The 18,865-nt window shown below is 39.8% G+C and overlaps 1 protein-coding gene across 2 annotated transcripts in view; it reads left to right on the top strand.

Moving 5' to 3' along the window:
- gabrr2a (gamma-aminobutyric acid type A receptor subunit rho2a) overlaps positions 1 to 18,865 on the top strand; it is an 86,698-nt gene that overhangs the window by 26,475 nt on the left and 41,358 nt on the right. For both annotated transcript variants that reach the window (XM_057860190.1, XM_057860189.1), the window contains exons 3-5: positions 11,271 to 11,338; positions 13,315 to 13,538; positions 16,375 to 16,457. In XM_057860190.1, the coding sequence (XP_057716173.1) occupies positions 11,271 to 11,338; positions 13,315 to 13,538; positions 16,375 to 16,457 (375 nt within the window). The remainder of the gene's footprint in view (positions 1 to 11,270; positions 11,339 to 13,314; positions 13,539 to 16,374; positions 16,458 to 18,865) is intronic.

The following is an 18,865-nucleotide window of genomic DNA, read 5'->3' as shown; positions in this document are numbered from 1 at the left end:
GATTCTCGATTGGATTCAGGTCTGGACTTTGACTTGGCCATTCTAACACCTGGATACGTTTATTTTTGAACCATTCCAATGTAGATTTGGCTTTATGTTTTGGATCATTGTCCTGTTGGAAGATAAATCTCCGTCCCAGTCTCAGGTCTTGTGCAGATACCAACAGGTTTTCTTCCAGAATGTTCCTGTATTTGGCTGCATCCATCTTCCCGTCAATTTTAACCATCTTCCCTGTCCCTGCTGAAGAAAAGCAGGCCCAAACCATGATGCTGCCACCACCATGTTTGACAGTGGGGATGGTGTGTTCAGGGTGATGAGCTGTGTTGCTTTTACGCCAAACATATCGTTTTGCATTGTGGCCAAAAAGTTCAAAAGTTTGGTTTCATCTGACCAGAGCACCTTCTTCCACATGTTTGGTGTGTCTCCCAGGTGGCTTGTGGCAAACTTTAAACGTGACTTTTTATGGATATCTTTGAGAAATGGCTTTCTTCTTGCCACTCTTCCATAAAGGCCAGATTTGTGCAGTGTACGACTGATTGTTGTCCTATGGACAGACTCTCCCACCTCAGCTGTAGATCTCTGCAGTTCATCCAGAGTGATCATGGGCCTCTTGGCTGCATCTCTGATCAGTTTTCTCCTTGTTTGAGAAGAAAGTTTGGAAGGACGGCCGGGTCTTGGTAGATTTGCAGTGGTCTGATGCTCCTTCCATTTCAATATGATGGCTTGCACAGTGCTCCTTGAGATGTTTAAAGCTTGGGCAATCTTTTTGTATCCAAATCCGGCTTTAAACTTCTCCACAACAGTATCTCGGACCTGCCTGGTGTGTTCCATGGTTTTCATAATGCTCTCTGCACTTTAAACAGAATAATATTGCACGCCTCACTTTTCAGTTTTTTATTTGTTAAAAAAGTTTAAATTATCCAATAAATGTTGTTCCACTTCACGATTGTGTCCCACTTGTTGTTGATTCTTGACAAAAAAATTTAATTTCATATCTTTATGTTTGAAGCCTGAAATGTGGCGAAAGGTTGCAAGATTCAAGGGGGCCGAATACTTTTGCAAGGCACTGTACATATATATATATATATATATATATATACATACACATACATACACAGATATATATATATATATATATATATATATATATATATATATATATATATATATATATATATATATATATATATATATATATATATATATACAGTGATACCTCGGCTCACGAACGCTTAAGCTCACGAACTTTTCGCCTCAAGAACATTAAATTCGCGAGCATATAGTCTCTGCTGGCGAACTAGTTTTCGGCGGACGAACCAAGCCACGCGGTCGGACAGCGCCACGAGAAGCTGACGCACGCTCACGGCGTCCCAGTTCGTCCCCTCCCTTTCGTTGAGTGCGGACGTGGTTTGTGTTTGATAGACATTTTGGACCATATTGAGTGTACTTTTGCTATTATGGGACCGAAAAAGAGTTACATACAGTCCTTATGGAAGGTGACTCGTGTTACCAATTCGCCCTCGACTGGTAATTGGCGGTGCTTTCAGCTTCCCACCGTCGTGAGAAGTGGACCGGCGAGTCACGTTGGCTCGTTGTCGTCGGTTGTCTTCGGTTCGCCCGATTTCCTCTCCAGAAAGGAGGCGGCGTGCATACAAACACCCAGAGGCGTCGGATGGCTTTTTGTGGGCACTTTTATTAACAACCAAAAGCATGTGGGGGGCACAGCAGTGGAGTCTACGCTAACTGCGCACTTTGCCGGTAACACTCTCCTTCCAAACAGTAACTCCCTCCCTCCTCCTCCCACTCCTCCCACTCCCATACCATCGCAAAGGTAAATAAAACAACTTTATTATACAGTACAGTTTATTTCTTTAATTATAATACAATAGCACACTTATTATACATAAAATAAGGTATATTTTTGTGTAGTTTTAAGGCTTATTTAGTAGAAAATTATGTGTTATGGGGACCTGGGAACGGATTATTCTCATTTTAATGGTTTCTTATGGGAAATAAATGTTCGGAAGACGAACTTTTCGCCTCACGCACACTTTCTGGGAACCAATTATGTTCGTGAGCTGAGGTATCACTGTATAGCGGAAAACACTCATGTGACTTGAAGTTCCGCTCTGAGACCCCTAATTTGGCCATATTTCAAAATTGTCCTATATGCATGTGTGATACATCATTGGAAAGCTTAAAATCTCAATTTTCTGTGGGAAGAAAAAATTTGAACAGGAGGGCATTTTTTTTCTAAATGTTTTTCAAACAGCAAAACCCTATCTGGAGGTGAGAGCACACGAGAGCAGAATTACAGACACCATGACTTTAAAGAGATATTATCGCGTACTTACCTTGTTTCGATCCAAAAACTCCATGTAGCATGTATCACTGTGTGCCAAGACACAGCTGTGAAGGGCCATAGCTTGATTTTTTGGGGATTTTATGGGTGAAACATGGTAATATAACAAGGGTCGCGATGCAGAAATCAGTGGAGTGGTCGAGATTTTCTTTTTCATATATTTACCCTTTTAAACGTTTTGTTTTTTTTTTCCAGTTTTTCTTTGTTTGGATTAATCATTTATCATCTAAAATATAGGGGAAAATGCGACAGTAACAAAAAAAAATCCAATTAAGCGATAGTTATGAGGTAGATATCCGTGACTATTTTACAGACGCCATTTTTTTTATTCTGACATAATTTGTTTAAAAGTTTGAAATATGTGAATAATTTTTTAAAAGTTGTTTTTGTTTTAAACGAAATATGAGACACTAATAAATGAGTCTAAAAACAACTGACATTTTGAATAATAAATATAATTAATTACCTTCATTTTATGGCTGGGTTGAAACAAAAGCGGTTGCTGTTAACGGGTGTTTTCAGGGTAAAACGGACAAATTAAAAATAGTTCGGGGGCTTAATGCGCCATTAATCTGCTATGGCAGCATTAGACATATTGTTCTATCAAACACAACAGTTGTTTTGGCTTAAAATACAGCAGTTTATGTTAAAAAGGGTTGCAAGAGCAGAAACTGCTTTTTCAGTCTTGTCTGTGTTTTCCACCAGATAGATAGATAGACAGACAGACAGACAGGCAGACAGACAGACAGACAGACAGACTAACTGACAGACAGAAAGACAGACAGACCGACCGACCGACCGACCGACAGACAGACAGAATTTGAAAGCAATTTGAAGCTAGTTTAATTTCACAGCAGCAGTATTTCACAAGAGCCCGAGAGTCGAAAGAGAACGCCACAAAGGCTAGTTGCGAGATTGTTGAAATTATTAATTTAAAAAAATAATAAAGCAAATGTGACTCACAGAATGGCTTGTCAAAATTTGCTTAAATATATTGTTCTACCTAAAGGACGTCAGCCAAGGTCGGCCCCCCCACTTTTTTAACACACCAAATCTGCCCCACTTTGCAAAAAGTTTGGACAACCCTGCCATAGACTATAGTACTGTAAAAAGATGGGTGCTGCGACTTAAAAACAGTACTGAAGACCACAAAGAGGTGGGTGAAGCCAGCATAGCCGATAAGCCCAAAAAGTTCAAGGCCCAAAAATCAGATGGCAAAATTATGGCCACCGTTTTTTGGGATTCTCAAGGTGTAATCATTGTAGATTTTTTGCCCGGGGGGGGACCATTAACTCTGAGGTATACACTGAGGTATACATTGAGACTCTTAGGAAGCTCAATGCAAGAATTCGACTTGTTCGGCCTAACTTGGACATGGCAAATGTGCTCCTCTAGCATGACAATGCACGTCCTCACTCAGACAGACAGACAGACAGACAGACAGACACCCAGACAGACAGACAGACAGATAGACAGATAGACAGATTGACAGATAGATAGATAGATAGATAGATAGATAGATAGATAGATAGATAGATAGATAGATAGATAGATAGATAGATAGATAGATAGATAGATAGATAGATAGATAGATAGATAGATAGATAGATAGATAGATAGATAGATGATAGATAGATAGATAGATTTTTATTAAGATGTTTATTACGTATTTGCTTTAATAAATTCCTGCTCGCAATGAAGAGATGTTTTGCTTATTATTGCTCACAATGAAGGAATGCTTTGCCTTGAGGCTTTACTTCGCTTCGCTACTGTGCAGACGTCTCTCTGCTTTGCTCCTGCTTCTCAAGCTTCAATCATCTTTTTAATCATTTTTAATCACCTCTAAATTACTCAGTAAGTCTTGGAATTTTCTTTTAATCTTGTTTATATTCAAACAAAGGCTTTTTGAGCATTTTTGAGCCTTTTAAAGTGCTATTTTGTCGTTACTGGAACACAAGTCTGCCTTATCAGAGCTGAGGAATTCGGCTAACGAAAGCTAAGTAGCAGCAACATGCCTCCCCTGTCTATGGATGATTACCACAAACTGCTCCAGAAGATAGCAGTACTGGAAACAAAAATCTACCGGCTTGAAGTGAATATGGAGGTAAATGGACAGCTCGGGAATGAAACCACTCTGCCGATCTCCCAAAACAGCGAGTGGGAGCGGACCCACAGAATGCAAACAAACACCATCGAGACTCAACGGGACCCTGGCAGAACCCAGCACTGGCAGATTTACGATGAAAAGGAATGGCCACCTCTGCAGAAGACAGCGTCATCTACTCCGGCACCAGAAAGAAAATTATCACAGATCAAGGCAACAACAAAGGCTCAAAGCAAAGTGCCTCAAGCTGCTGGAATTCAACTGGAAAATAGATTTACGCCACTCTCCGAGACTCCTGACCCAGGGAAAGTTGGAACACCCAGCTCGAAAGAGAGGTACGATGCTAATGCATGTGCTAGCAGGCTACAGAGAAAGCGACCCAATGGGCCCCGCACTCTGATGGTGGGCGACTTTGCTGTGAATGGGATGAAACACTTTTGTAGCAACAATACCAGAGTATGTTGTTTTAACAAAGCTACGGTGTCTGTTATCTCTGAAAAAATCCTGAGCATTGCTGCTCAGCATCCAACAGCCACTACTCTGATAATACACACAGGAGCCCTCGATATTGCGAAGCAAAAATCAGAGCTTTTAAAGCAAGACTTCACTGAACTGATAAACAAAGTCAGAACTTTAAATACTGAGGTGTTTTTCAGTGGACCCATACCCGCGCCCAGGCTGGGGGATGAAAGTTTCAGCAGAGTGATGATGCTCAACAAATGGCTCAAAGCAACATGCGCTGGACAATCGATGTACTTCATTGACAATTTCAACATTTTCAGGGCGCAGGCATCTCTTTAAGAACGATGGCCTTCACCTAAATAAGTCAGGAGTGCGGTTACTAAGCAGCAGCATGTTTTATCTCTTGAGGCACAGACAGTCTGCTTATCTCGAGGAAAGGAGGCAAGCTGTCCCAAAACATCGGATAAACATGGTGGCTGGGATGAGTGCTGAATCAGACAGTGTGCATGCAGAATCAATGTCTCCTCCAAAAATGGAGCCGATAGTCGCTGAAGGGGAAGTGACTAAGCCAGCCCTGCCAGGCTGTGACCAACCCTCCTCTGCTGAGGCTCCACTGCCTCAACGGGAGGAGACCCTGGTAGCAGGTGATCGACCCCCTTCAGACGAGACTCAAGAAGTGGCTCCATCAGCTCAACAGGAGGAGAACGACCCGACCGTGCAATCCTCTGCTGTCGAGGCCCCATCCAGCCCCAAATCCTCGCACTCCAAGACGCCACCACGCCGCCGACTCCAGGCTAAGGCCCCATCCAGCCCCAAATCCTCGCACTCCAAGACGCCACCACACCGCCGACTCCAGGATAAGGCCCCATCCAGCCCCAAATCCTCACACTCCAAGACGCCACCACGCCGCCGACTCCAGGATAAGGCCCCATCCAGCACCAAATCTTCACACTCCAAGACGCCACCACTCCGCCGACTCAGTCAGGCTAAGGCCTCATCAAGGCCTAAATCCCCACAGTCCCGGAAGCCACCCCGCCGACGACTTAGTTTGGATGAAATAATGAGTCAACCTGATTGGGACTCCATGGATCTAGATAGCAAGGTTAACCAGTCTCTTGATCTCCTCAAGTTCATGTCTTCGCTTCCACCCTGTACCTGTCACACCCGACAGGTGCCAGGGGAAGATGGCAACAAACCAACCAGCCTCCCCTGGAATTCTCTCGGGGCAAAGCCAAAGCACTACAACTCTGGAACTACACGGTATTATCCTTCTATGGAGGAAGCCATGTTTGCGACACCAATATGATGTGCACCGGGTCCAGGCTGTGACAACATTACAAAGACTGTTCTGTCCCAGCAAAAGCCGGGGCCTTATGGAGTACAGTATGTATGCTCAACAATCCCAGTGGTGATAAACAACAAAAAAAGGGCTAGACTGGTGAGAAATAAAAAACGCTCAATCAACTCTGCCAACCTGTTAAGCATAGTAAGTCATTCCCAAAACTCACCAGTGAATCCAGTCTGGAATCTCCAATTGGCTCTGCTAAATATTAGATCTTTAGCTGGCAAATCTTTCTTAATTAATGATTTTATCAGTAAACGTAACCTTGACATGTTGTTCCTAACAGAAACTTGGTTAGATCAAGATAAGAGTTCGACAGTTCTGATTGAGGCAACCCCCACAAACTTCAATTTCTTTAGTGCGCCAAGAACCCATAAGAAAGGAGGTGGGGTTGCCAGTCTGATCAGGGACAGTTTTCAATGCACGAATATTTCATGTGGTCAGTTTGATTCCTTTGAATATATTGTCATTCAGCTAAAAAGCCCTTGCAGAGCTGCCTTGGTAACAATTTACAGACCACTGAAGTATAACACAATGTTTTTTGATGAGCTTACCAAAATACTGTCTTCCGTCTGCATGGACTTTGATTGTGTTGTTTTAGTGGGTGACTTTAACATTCATGTTGATAATCCTGAAGAAGGATGTGCTAGAGAGCTTTTAAATATTTTGGATACATTTGGTTTATCTCAGCATGTCACAGTTCCAACACATAACAGAGGGCACATACTGGACTTAATAATATCCAAAGGTCTTAACATCTCTCAGGTCACAGTGAATGATGTTGCTCTGTCTGATCACTACTGCATTATGTTTAAAATGACCACCCCTGTCCATCCTCTGAAAAGGGAAACAGAGGTGATTAGGAAGCGTTACATAAGTGATAACACATGTGCGTTATTCACACAGGCCTATGCCTCATCATTAACCTCTACAATAGCTCCAGTGGAAGAACTTGTAAATAGTTTCAGTTCCAGTGTGATGACTGTAATGGACACTATTGCCCCGATTAAGACAAAAACTTTGTCAAGAAAGAAGAGGTCACCCTGGAGAAATGCCATACTAGCTATAAAACAAAAACAAGTTTATAGACGAGCAGAATGCAGATGGCGAAAAAACAAACTCCTAGTTTTTTATGATATCTACAAAGAGAGTCTTCGCAAATACAACCAGGAACTGAAAAATGCTAGACAATCATATTTTTCAGAGATCATTAGTAGAAACACCAACAATACTCGCACACTATTTTCTGTTGTTGACAAACTGACAAACCCACAAGCATCAATACCTCAGGAATTGGCATCTGAGGTGTCCTGTAATAATTTCGCAGCATTCTTTACACACAAAGTACTAAAGATTAGACAGGCTGTGTGCAACTCCGGATTGTCAAATGTTACACTAAACACCTCCCAAAATGTCCCCCACGTCAATCTTAGACAGTTTAGCCTCCTGGACTATGCCACTTTAACAGAAATTGTGTCGAAATTAAAGCCCACAACATGCTGCCTTGACATCCTTCCTTCAAACTTTTTCAAAACTGTTTTTCATTGCATAGCCCCAGACATACTTCAGATTATAAATACTTCCCTCCAAACAGGAGAGTTTCCTCAGACTTTAAAAACTGCAGTGATAAAACCTCTCCTAAAAAAACCTAATCTGGATGCCTCAACCATTAGTAATTACAGGCCAATATCAAATCTGACATTCCTGGGGAAAATTATCGAAAGGGTTGTGTTTGAACAGATCCAGACTTTTATGATGCAAAACAATCTTTTTAACTCATTTCAGTCTGGATTTCGGCCACAACACAGCACCGAGACCATGCTTATCAAAGTCCTAAATGATATTCGTCGGAATACCGATGCAGGCAAATCATCTGTTCTGCTACTATTGGATCTCAGCGCCGCATTTGACACGGTTGATCACAACATACTACTCAGCAGATTGGAACAGTGGGTAGGGCTTACTGACACTATTCTTCAGTGGTTCACATCCTATTTACATGATAGGGATTTCTTTGTGTCAATTGGAAACTATCAGTCAGAACGAACCAAATTCACGTGTGGGGTCCCTCAAGGGTCAATTCTTGGACCACTCTTATTTAACATCTATATGCTTCCGTTAGCTCAGATAATGGAACAGTATGACATCTCCTATCACGCCTATGCAGATGACACACAACTGTACATTTCTGTGTCCCCACATGATTATAGTCCCTTAGTCTCCCTGAGTAAATGCATTCGTCAAATCAATGAATGGATGTGCCAGAATTTTCTCCAGTTAAATGTAGAGAAGACAGGTGATCATTTTTGGGCCAAAAAAGGAAAGGTGAAAGATAAGCAGCCAACTTAGCACAATGTCACTAACAGCTACAAATCAAGTCAGAAACCTTGGCGTAATTATTGACTCAGACCTAAAATTTGATAGCCATCTAAAGTCCGTCACTAAATCCGCTTATTACCACCTAAAAAATATAACCAGAATTAAGGGGCTTCTGACTCAACAAGACATGGAAAAACTTATGCATGCATTCATTTTCAGCAGATTGGACTACTCCAACGGTATATTTACAGGTCTTGATAAAAAACCAGTCAGGAAGCTGCAGCTAGTACAGAATGCTGCAGCTAGAGTCCTCACAAATACAAGGTAACTGGACCATATTACACCGGTTTTGAAATCGCTACACTGGCTTCCAGTGAGTCAAAGGATAGACTATAAAATACTACTGCTCGTCTACAAAACACTTAATTTGCCTTGGACCAAAATACATGCTTGACTTGTTAGATTCCTATGAGACATCTAGACCCCTAAGGTCGTCTGGAACGGGTCTTCTGCATGTTCCAAGAACAAGAACCAAGCAGGGTGAGGCAGCATTTAGTTATTATGCTCCTCACCTCTGGAACAAGTTACCCGAACGTCTGAAGTATGCTCAAACTGTTAGCTCCTTTAAATCAGGGCTAAAAACGCTTTTGTTTGGCACTGCATATCCATAACTGTCTATATATTTCAACCTACCTGCCTTCTATTCCTCTTGTGCTTATCTCCATTGCTGATTTCAATGATTATTAGTCGTAGTAGTTTTTGCTTTATTTTTATTTTATTTTTATTCATTTATTTTTGTTCTGTGATTAAATGCGATCATTTGTCTTGGTTTTTACGTTGTGTTGATTTAAATGTGATTTTTATGGTCTTCATGTGATGTAAAGCACTTTGAATTGCCTTGTGTTGAATTGTGCTATATAAATAAATTTGCCTTGCCTTGCCTTGAAGAAGCCTTGAAGCTTTGACTACCCTAACCCTAAACCGAGACAAGAACAACAGGACAAAGACAGCCTTGCTTTGCTGGAATGTGCTGACACCAAGGGCATAGGTTTGCATAGGGACGGTAGGGACATAACACTAGCACCTTTTCAGGATGCTCAAATTGTCCCCACCAACTTTTAAGCAACCTTATTTGCATTATATAATGAGTTCAGTTACATAGAAAATTTAGATTGTCTCCCCATATGTTGTAAGGATAGAATTGACCCTACCATTATAAAATGAATAATTTTCATTATGTTCAGACTTACATTTACCCCTTTTCACTGCTGAATGTGCCAGTCCATTTTTTTTCAACTCAAATGCACGTTTGATTGGCTGCTGAATTGCAACCCCCCGACACACACACACGCACATGCAGTCACAGCCTCAGCCCCATGCCGCCTCCTCCGCCTCCGGAGGGATATTAGAAATTTTTGGGGGGTTTTTCAGCAAGCAGCAGTAGCTGCAGGCACAGTAAGTAATATAAAAAGACGTCAATGTTGTGGAGGTGGGGAACACACCACTAATTTTTGCTACTGAACCTGTATCAGTGTTAGCATAACATTAAACTGTGTGAATTTGCTAACCTGCATAACTTGAGTAGGAAGCAGCTTAATGTTGCTCATCATAAGGGGTCTTTTTGAGCCATACTTTGTCTGGCCTCTCACCTAGGACCTGTTTGCCATGGGTGACCCTACCAGGGGCTTGAAGCCCCAGACAACATAGCTCCTAGGATCATTGAGACACGCAAACCCCTCCACCACGATAAGGTGATGACTCATGGGGGGTGACGTAGTTAGCACTTTGTATTCAGAAAGCCACATGGCAGAGCTGATCACACTTGGGTTAGGTTGTGAGACCAAAACATTTGAGATTTTTTTGTCGTCACAAATGTATTGATTATTTCATTCATTATAACTTTATACACGTTGCAATGGTCTGTGCGTTTGTTTATTTCATTGCAGTAATTTATACATAAAGTTGCCTGTGTGTGCTATAGGAGAAGAAGAAAAAATGGGCAGAGCAATGAATGAATAAAATAAAACCATATTCAAAAATAAAACTCTCAAATAATAACTGAAACTATCATGGCAAGAGTCAGTGTAAACTGACCAACCCTTGTGGGTTAGAGTAAGGTTGTTTGCTTGTGTGCTTGAGTGGCCTATTTGAGAGACAATGACACACTCATTTGCACATATACAGATGCTAATTGTGGATACCCAGAGTTGTGGGGATCATCTGATCCCCTTCTGGGCTTTCCAGTAGGCTAAAAAAATGTCGGGTCCTATGCTGTCCTATAGCTATGTCACACGAGTCTCTTACTCAGTCATAGAAGCCTAGGCGACATTCCAGCGACACCTAATGCTGCCACCAGAGGGCAGTGTATTCTCCATTATTAAACAAAATAAAATACCTTTTGGAGTTTTTGGGTAGTTATTTTTACAGGCCTAATTCCAATTTATTGGTGTCACGTCGTCGTAACCTGAGGGACTACCTGTACATATACTAGTATATAAATCTACGTATATATACATATACATACATATATTTGTAAATGAATTTTATTGCTGACACTACATTTTGGGAACATCAACATGTTTTTCAGACTCAGCATATGTTTGGTATACTGGATGTGCCTTTACTAGGCAGCACACAGTAACATATGTATCTTGCCTTAATGTGTTGTTTTTGTTCTTAAGGCCCTGCCATCCCTGTGGGAGTGGATGTTCAGGTGGAGAGCTTAGACAGCATCTCTGAAGTTGATATGGTAAGGCAGTGCTTCTCGAATATTTTCTGATATGTCATAACAATAGTGAACACTCAAATACCCCCCACTCTCCATGAGTGGAAAGGAATCAGCATTCTAGCCACATTCTCATTCGTTGCTAATTAGCTAAATGAGGTTTTGCACCCAAACGAGAAAGTTGCTCATTCTAATGTGAAACCAAAAAAAAAAAATGCTCCCAATTTCTCTTTGGGGGCTTCATATCCTCGTCTTCAAATGTAGAAAAATGTAGAAAAAAAGAGAGAGCTAAACATGGAAAACCTTTTATCAATTCATTTGTTTTTTCTACAAAAACTTTGATGAAGTTCATATACAGTGGTACCTCTACTTACGAATGTCTCTAAATACAGAATTTTCAGGTTAACACACGGCTCAATTGGGGGGGGGGGGGGGGGGGTATTGCCTCTTGTTACGAAAGAAATTTCAGGAATCCGAAAGGCAAAAATGGCTGGTACTTGCAGCTCCCAGAGTTTACTAAACGTGACATTCTTATAGCTGCTCTGCCATTGACTACTGCCTAGCATTGCTGCATCCAATTGGCTAAGAGGGACTTCTACTGTATGTGTGTATGCCAGCATCCTCTTTATTCGCCTCCCATGTTCTAACAGCTTTACATTAGTGTATTAACTTTTATTCTTTTAATTTTTTTTATTATTTTTTTTTCAATGTTTATTGTGCAGTTATCTAATTGTAACATATATTTGTTACATATTTTGATGCATTTTTATGCATTATAAAAACATTTATGTCTGAATATTCGGGCGCTTGGAAAATGCGTCTTTACTAACAGAATTTTCAAGTTACAAAACTACTTCCAAAACCAATTATTTTGTAAATAGAGGTACTACAGTACACAAATACAGGGTCATTCAAAAAGAATGAGGCAAAATCATCGTGTACAAAAATCTTTTAAAAAATATTACAAAATTCTAGCTGGGCACGTGTTAAACATAATAAGTTTTATTTCATGTTTTACAACTGCTCAATGTGGCCACCACCAGCATCAATCATTGCTTTGTCTAATACACACCACCATATATTTTCTATCATAAAATTAAAATGATCATATTTCTGGTTATCTGTGGTCTATAATTCCCATATAAAAATAGGAAGTGTTTTAAACACAGTTTTGAGTAATAGTGACGCGCTATGTGAAAGTTGTATTTTTTTTTTTTTAAGACACCAAATATTGATCATGCCGACGTGATCACAGGACCCAGAGTAAAGCATTCTTTTAGTACTGTAACATAGCGTTGTAAGATAATGCCAACACATTTTCTATTCCAATCACTGTCATTAACGTGACATCAAACAAACTTGTAGTTGTAAACAGTGCTGGGGCGAGTGAAACATCAGCAGCACTCAATTTAGTCGATACATGCTTTTGAAATTACTCAGAGAGTTTGTATTGTAAGACGTATATATTTCTGTTTATTTTGGCAATGTCTTTGTAACTTTGGATTATTTTGCTATGTTGTGACCCTTAAAAATTTTAAATAAAAATCGAGAAATACATTTTTAAAATCTTTCATCCGATCCTCTGTAAAATGTGATTTTTCTGAGCTAGTAATCGGATCAGGGACATCTGCAAAATCCATTTACTTCATATGTGAATAATATGTTAGACTACGCACATTTTCTTTTATTGTAATTGCAGATTCTTTAAATCGACCAGTAAAAAATAGGTGAAAATCAAGTTAAACAAAATGTGGAAATTTTTTTTAGATAGATAGACGATATGAGAAAAAATTCATCGTGATCCAGATCACACAGTTGAAGAAGTAGTCATTAAGAAAACAATGGTCACAGAATGAGACAAATATGAGAAGCTCAAATTGGTCTCACAACTTTTCTATGAGATAAGATGATGATGACAGTTCTACTCATTTTTACTACAAAAGCTGCTGACTCTGCATCGTCAATATAATCTGGTTCACTTTCACTCCATTTTCCAACAGGACTTTACCATGACATTGTACCTGAGACATTATTGGAAAGATGAGCGTCTGTCATTCACCAGCAGTACCAACAAGAGCATGACATTTGATGGCCGTCTGGTGAAAAAGATCTGGGTTCCTGATGTATTTTTTGTCCACTCGAAGAGATCTTTCATCCATGACACAACCACAGACAACATCATGCTGCGTGTCTTTCCTGATGGTCACGTGCTTTACAGTCTCAGGTGTGCATCGATATAAAGTCAACACATTTTTTTGGATGTTTTATGTATTTGTTATAGTTGATATTAAGGTTACAATAGGAATTAGAAAGTGCAACCTGTCCAACCCTCAGACAAAAAAACAACTATAGCGCATGGGTGTCAAACTCATTTTGTTTCACGGGACACATTTACAGCACTTAGATGTAAAATGAGCCGCACCAGTATATTTTTGGCCTAATAAGTCCTAAGTTCCCCATCAGTTTTCCAAATAAATAAATACACATAATACGCCCAATATTCACATAAATAAAGTAATAAAGTAATAACGTTTTTTACGATATTTACCATAAATTGTGGGCTGTAGTGGCGCGTCACCTCAACCCATCCCTGAAGGCCAGTTGATGGGGGCGCAGATGGCCCGGGGGACCACCCTGGATCCCGGGGGAATGACGGCGGCACCCTTGCCAGGCTGCAGGAGGAGGGATGGGCTGCGCTGTCCCCCCCACCCCCGAATTGGCTGGGCAAGGTGACCTGGGGCGGCTCCTGCGCTGCATTGTCACTCGTCTGCAGGACTACCACATGACTGATAGGATTCACGTATGACTAGGTGCAATTAAACACACTCAAGTAGAAAAACGACGTCAGGATTAACGATCAGGCAGCATAGAATAGGTTGCCAACATACTCACACTCACAAGGGATTCACACAAATACTGGGTTCTACACCACACATGGTGGTCATCAGGCCCCCTACATGGCGTCAACTGGAAATACAACTAGATTTTTTTACAACTGATTTTTGTGACCACATAAATAAAATAAAAATGAAAATTTGTTGGAATTTATATGCTATTTATTTTATATTGTGTTCGAGTAATACAGTGCTTCTCAATTATTTTCTGTAACACCTGGCCCCCAACTCTCTGTCGCCACTGTAAATACGATCATTTGTCTACAAAATTGTTATTATAAGTACACCTCTGCCTAACATTGTGTCCTTTTTTTCTGGTAAAAGAAAAAAGTAACATAGATCAACTGACAAAAACGGATTAACTTTATTAACATAGTTTTGATTGTAACAGCAAAGACTTAAAGCGCATCAATTTGCCTGAATTTTAAAAAAAAGTCACATCCAAACTGAAAAAATACATTCAGTGTGCATTTTTGACCATTTGATACTGAAAAATAAAATTTGATAAAATCAATAAATAGTAATAGATTCAAATTGATAGGCAACATTACCTCATGAGGACAATACACCAAACAACTTGACCAAAATAACAAAAATGAAAGGAACAAAATTGACAGTGTCATTGGACATTGGGACAGTTTTTATTTTTGCTGCAGGCAGTATCAGCTCCTTTGCAATGGTGTAGGGTTATTTTGCACTGAGCATGCTAAACAGTGCTCGCTGGTTTACTGATGTAACACTGACAAAGCGGGACGATTGTTTTCTCTTAAAAACAATCAAGCAGCTTATCGATGAGATTGGGGTCTAATGTTTTTAAGTGACGTCTTAATTGATTTGGCTTCCCGCTGTCCGCTATGAACATTTTTAGACACAGTAAATAGAGTGGTCTTTCCTCGTCTCCCACTGTATTAAAAGTCAAAGCCAAAAGCCCAACGGGCCGAAAACGGCAAATTCTTGGCCGCCGGGGTAGGACCAGAGATGAGGGCGGTCGTCGTGATGCTCCCAAGCCGGAAATGGCGCTTCTTTGGCGGACACGTGAAAACCAAAGAAGACAATAGGTGGCTGCGTGAGCCTAGCCTGAAAATGGCGCACAGCTTTTCATATATCTTTGCTGTGTGCTCTTGTTTGGGTCAAGAATACTGCGCACACTCTGAAAATGAGAGCATCAGAAACACCCACTGAGTGGATGTTCAATCACACTTTATTCTAGTCCGGCAAAAATATACATTATAATAAATCCGTATACTCAAATACGTATACTGGAATAGTTCTGGAGTAATACAAACAGTCAAACAGTTTAATTAACATTAACAGTAGAAAACACATACAGGAGGACACTTCTCTCCAAGCAGTTTCTTTCTCGAGTTTTGAAGATTAGCAAATTCAAAGTTTAATGATTAGCTCTGATTCAGGTCGGACTTTCAGTCGCAAAATTAGTGATGTGTTCCCCACCTCCACAACATCTTTACATTACTTACAGTGGCTGCTACTGCTGCTGGCCGAAAACAAAAAGAAAAACTTGGAAAATCACTCCTCTTCGAACGGGGAGGAGGAGGCGGCATGTTTTAAACATGTTTTATTTCTGTCTGGACCGTGAGTGTGTGTGGGGGGGGTGGAGGGGAGTCAATTCAACAGCCAATCAAACGTGCGTTTGGGGAAAAAATTGGTATAGGGTCAATAATATCCTTACAACATATGGGAAGACAATCTAAATCACCTATATAACTGAACTCATTATATAATGCAAATTAGGTTGCTTAAAAGTCGGTGGGGACAATTTGAGCATCCTGAAAACCGTCCCTATGCAAACCTTTGCCTTTGGTGCCAAAAGTAGTTTTCCTTGCATTCCTCTGATTTGAGGAGGTTTGACACCCCTCTCAAAAAAGTTTTTTTTTTTTTTTTCTTTTTTTTTTTTAAATTCTGGCTCCTTGGCCATCTTTATGTCAGGGAGTTTCACCCCTGTTCATTTCATCCCTGTTTATTTTGATTGAGAGTCTGTTTATGGTGTTGCAAAACAGAACTGAGCTACTTTTTATTTGCTTTAGAAAAAGGGAATTCATATTTTTGCGATTGTGAAAAAACATTTATCTATCTCCCTGACAGCTTTGAGTACTCATGAAAAATGCACGCCATCGCATGATTCCTTCTGTGTTTACTTGCTCTCAGAGTCACTGTGACTGCAGCTTGTAATATGGACTTCAGTCGATTTCCTCTGGATTCTCAGACTTGTTCCCTGGAGTTGGAGAGCTGTGAGTTGAACACTTCTTAATCACATATCATCTTACATATTTTACATATCGATTTATCAATCATTTTGTGGGGTGGGGGGGGGGGTGCAAGAGAGAGAGAGAGTTAGTGGTAGGATAAGATCATTTCTCTAGGATTGGGAAATTTAAATGCAATGCTGTGTGAACCTTTAGCCTGGAATGTAAGCTGCAAGATAAACAAGAGATATACTATCTGGAAAGGGACTTGTAAATATTCTTAAGTGAGATTCATTAAATATTTCTTGGATTTCTTTTTTTGGACCCTAATTTCTATTATCAACAATTGACCTTTCACAAATGCTCCGCCTACTTTAGTTAAGGTTGCTAAACTGATAAGCTTCGTGACTTCAGACGCAGGCGTGAAAGTGGGCCAGAACGGTCAGAAACGCAGTTCCGGTGTAAGATTCAGGGCCAGAACGCAGTTCCGGTATAAGATTCAGGGCCGGAATGTTGTTCCGGTACACGGTGCTTTGATTCCGAAAATATGACGTCAACTGTCAAAACGCTATTTTAAAAAAATAAAAAATAAATAAATGTAAAGCTGCCACACATGCATTTCATGTAGAAAACAATCTACCAACATCAGATTTACATACACAAGTGTTAACAAAAGAATAACAAAGTGCTTGTGTAGCGTCATCCATTTCCACTAACATTTATTATTGATTTTATTCAACGGATGGCATGGAGGTTTCCCCAGCTGCTGCAGTTATCTGAGTCTGACGATGATGAGTCACGTTAATGTGCGAATGCATGCAGCAAAGCAAAACGCCTGGACTCATTTATCCATTCAATTGGCTGACATACTGACATGTGATCAGCAGAGATAGTTAGCTCTGATTGGTTCAAATGTGTATGTTTTCTGGAACAGCAAATATTTTTTTTTTTTTTTAAAAAGGTGGTTGAATTGATGCGGGGGAAAAAAGGGCAATGCAACATAAAATGGATCAAATCTTTTAGAGGAATGAAAGAGTTGAGGAGGCTTATTTATCATATTTAGTTTGATTTGCTCTGATGGGGAGGTTCAGAACATCTTAGCTGTCAATGTGCACTTTGGACTTATATTTGTTCATTTATGTTAGGCTACTTATCCATTTCCTTATGATTTAAAAAAGTCAATGTTTGCGTGATCTTCAAAATATATTCCATTAATGCATAAGTCATTTATACTTATTTTTTTGGAGTGTATGTTACTTATATCTTTATTATTAAAAAAAAAAAAAAAAAAAAAAAAAAAAAAGTAAATGTTTACTTTAACTTCAATTTTAATATATATATATATATATATATATATATATATATATATATATATATATATATATATATATATATATATATACATATATATATATATACATCCTATGTTCGTAAGTTGTTAAAATTGAGATTTGGCATTAAGTATGTGAAGAAATGAGGGAAAATAAAAATTAGGAGATGGAGGATGGGGTTATTGCTGTTTTTGTTCATTTTTACTTTGCAAATCATTGAAAAAATACAATTTTGAATGAAAATCAGTTTTTGTATGTCTTACAAAAATAATTGCTAAAACCGTTTTCTTTGCATTTCAGTAGTTTAAGAGGTTTTACCCCCCACTCCCCAAAAATGAAAGAAAAAAAAAATTAAAATTAAATTTCTGGCTCCGTGGCGACCTTCATGTCGGGGAGTTCCGGCAAGACATTCTAGCCACTTTCACCCCTGTTCAGACATATACCAGAGTGTTTTAAGAGATTTATTTTGGACAAATACCAGTGCAAAATTCTCCAGATTGAGGCAATAGGATTTACAATACGCATTGGCTGGAGGGTTAGAAAATGATGTGTCCCGTAATGTCTTTTATAGGGAAGCGTTTTTTCCTGTATTATCTTGAAACTCAAAAATAATGTCTTATTTGTAGACTGAACAAATAGTGGTATGAAGCTTTACAACAGGGTTGGGCAAACTATTCCACAAAGGGCCGCAGTGGGTGCAGGTTTTTGTTGCAACCCATTAAGAGGACACATTTTCACCAATCTGTTGTTTTACAAGTGCAATCAGTCGATTGCAGTCAGGTGCTTCTTATTTCTGCTGAAACCTCATTGGTTATACTAGCTGTGCTGGGTCAGTTGGAACAAAAACCAGGACCCACTGCGGCTCTCGAGGACCGGTTTGCCCACCCCTGCTTTACAAGAATATGCAGGGAGACGCATTTCCCTGCCTCTCCTGCTTTTTGACATTTTTTAATATCATTGGTCGCGAAACTGTGTTTGTCATTATAATACCGTAAGATAGGGTGACCATATTTGATTTCCAAAAAAGAGGTTCCTCAGCCCGGCCTCGAGATACTTAAATTTTACTTGAATTTAACTCAAAGGTGCCTATATAACTTTAATATATTTAAAGTGTGCCTCATC

This window comes from Corythoichthys intestinalis, chromosome 15, assembly GCF_030265065.1.
Source record: "Corythoichthys intestinalis isolate RoL2023-P3 chromosome 15, ASM3026506v1, whole genome shotgun sequence".
Taxonomy (NCBI): Eukaryota; Metazoa; Chordata; class Actinopteri; order Syngnathiformes; family Syngnathidae; genus Corythoichthys; species Corythoichthys intestinalis.
The sequence above is the reverse complement of the archived record's forward strand: the minus strand, read 5'-3'. Positions and strand labels throughout refer to the sequence as shown.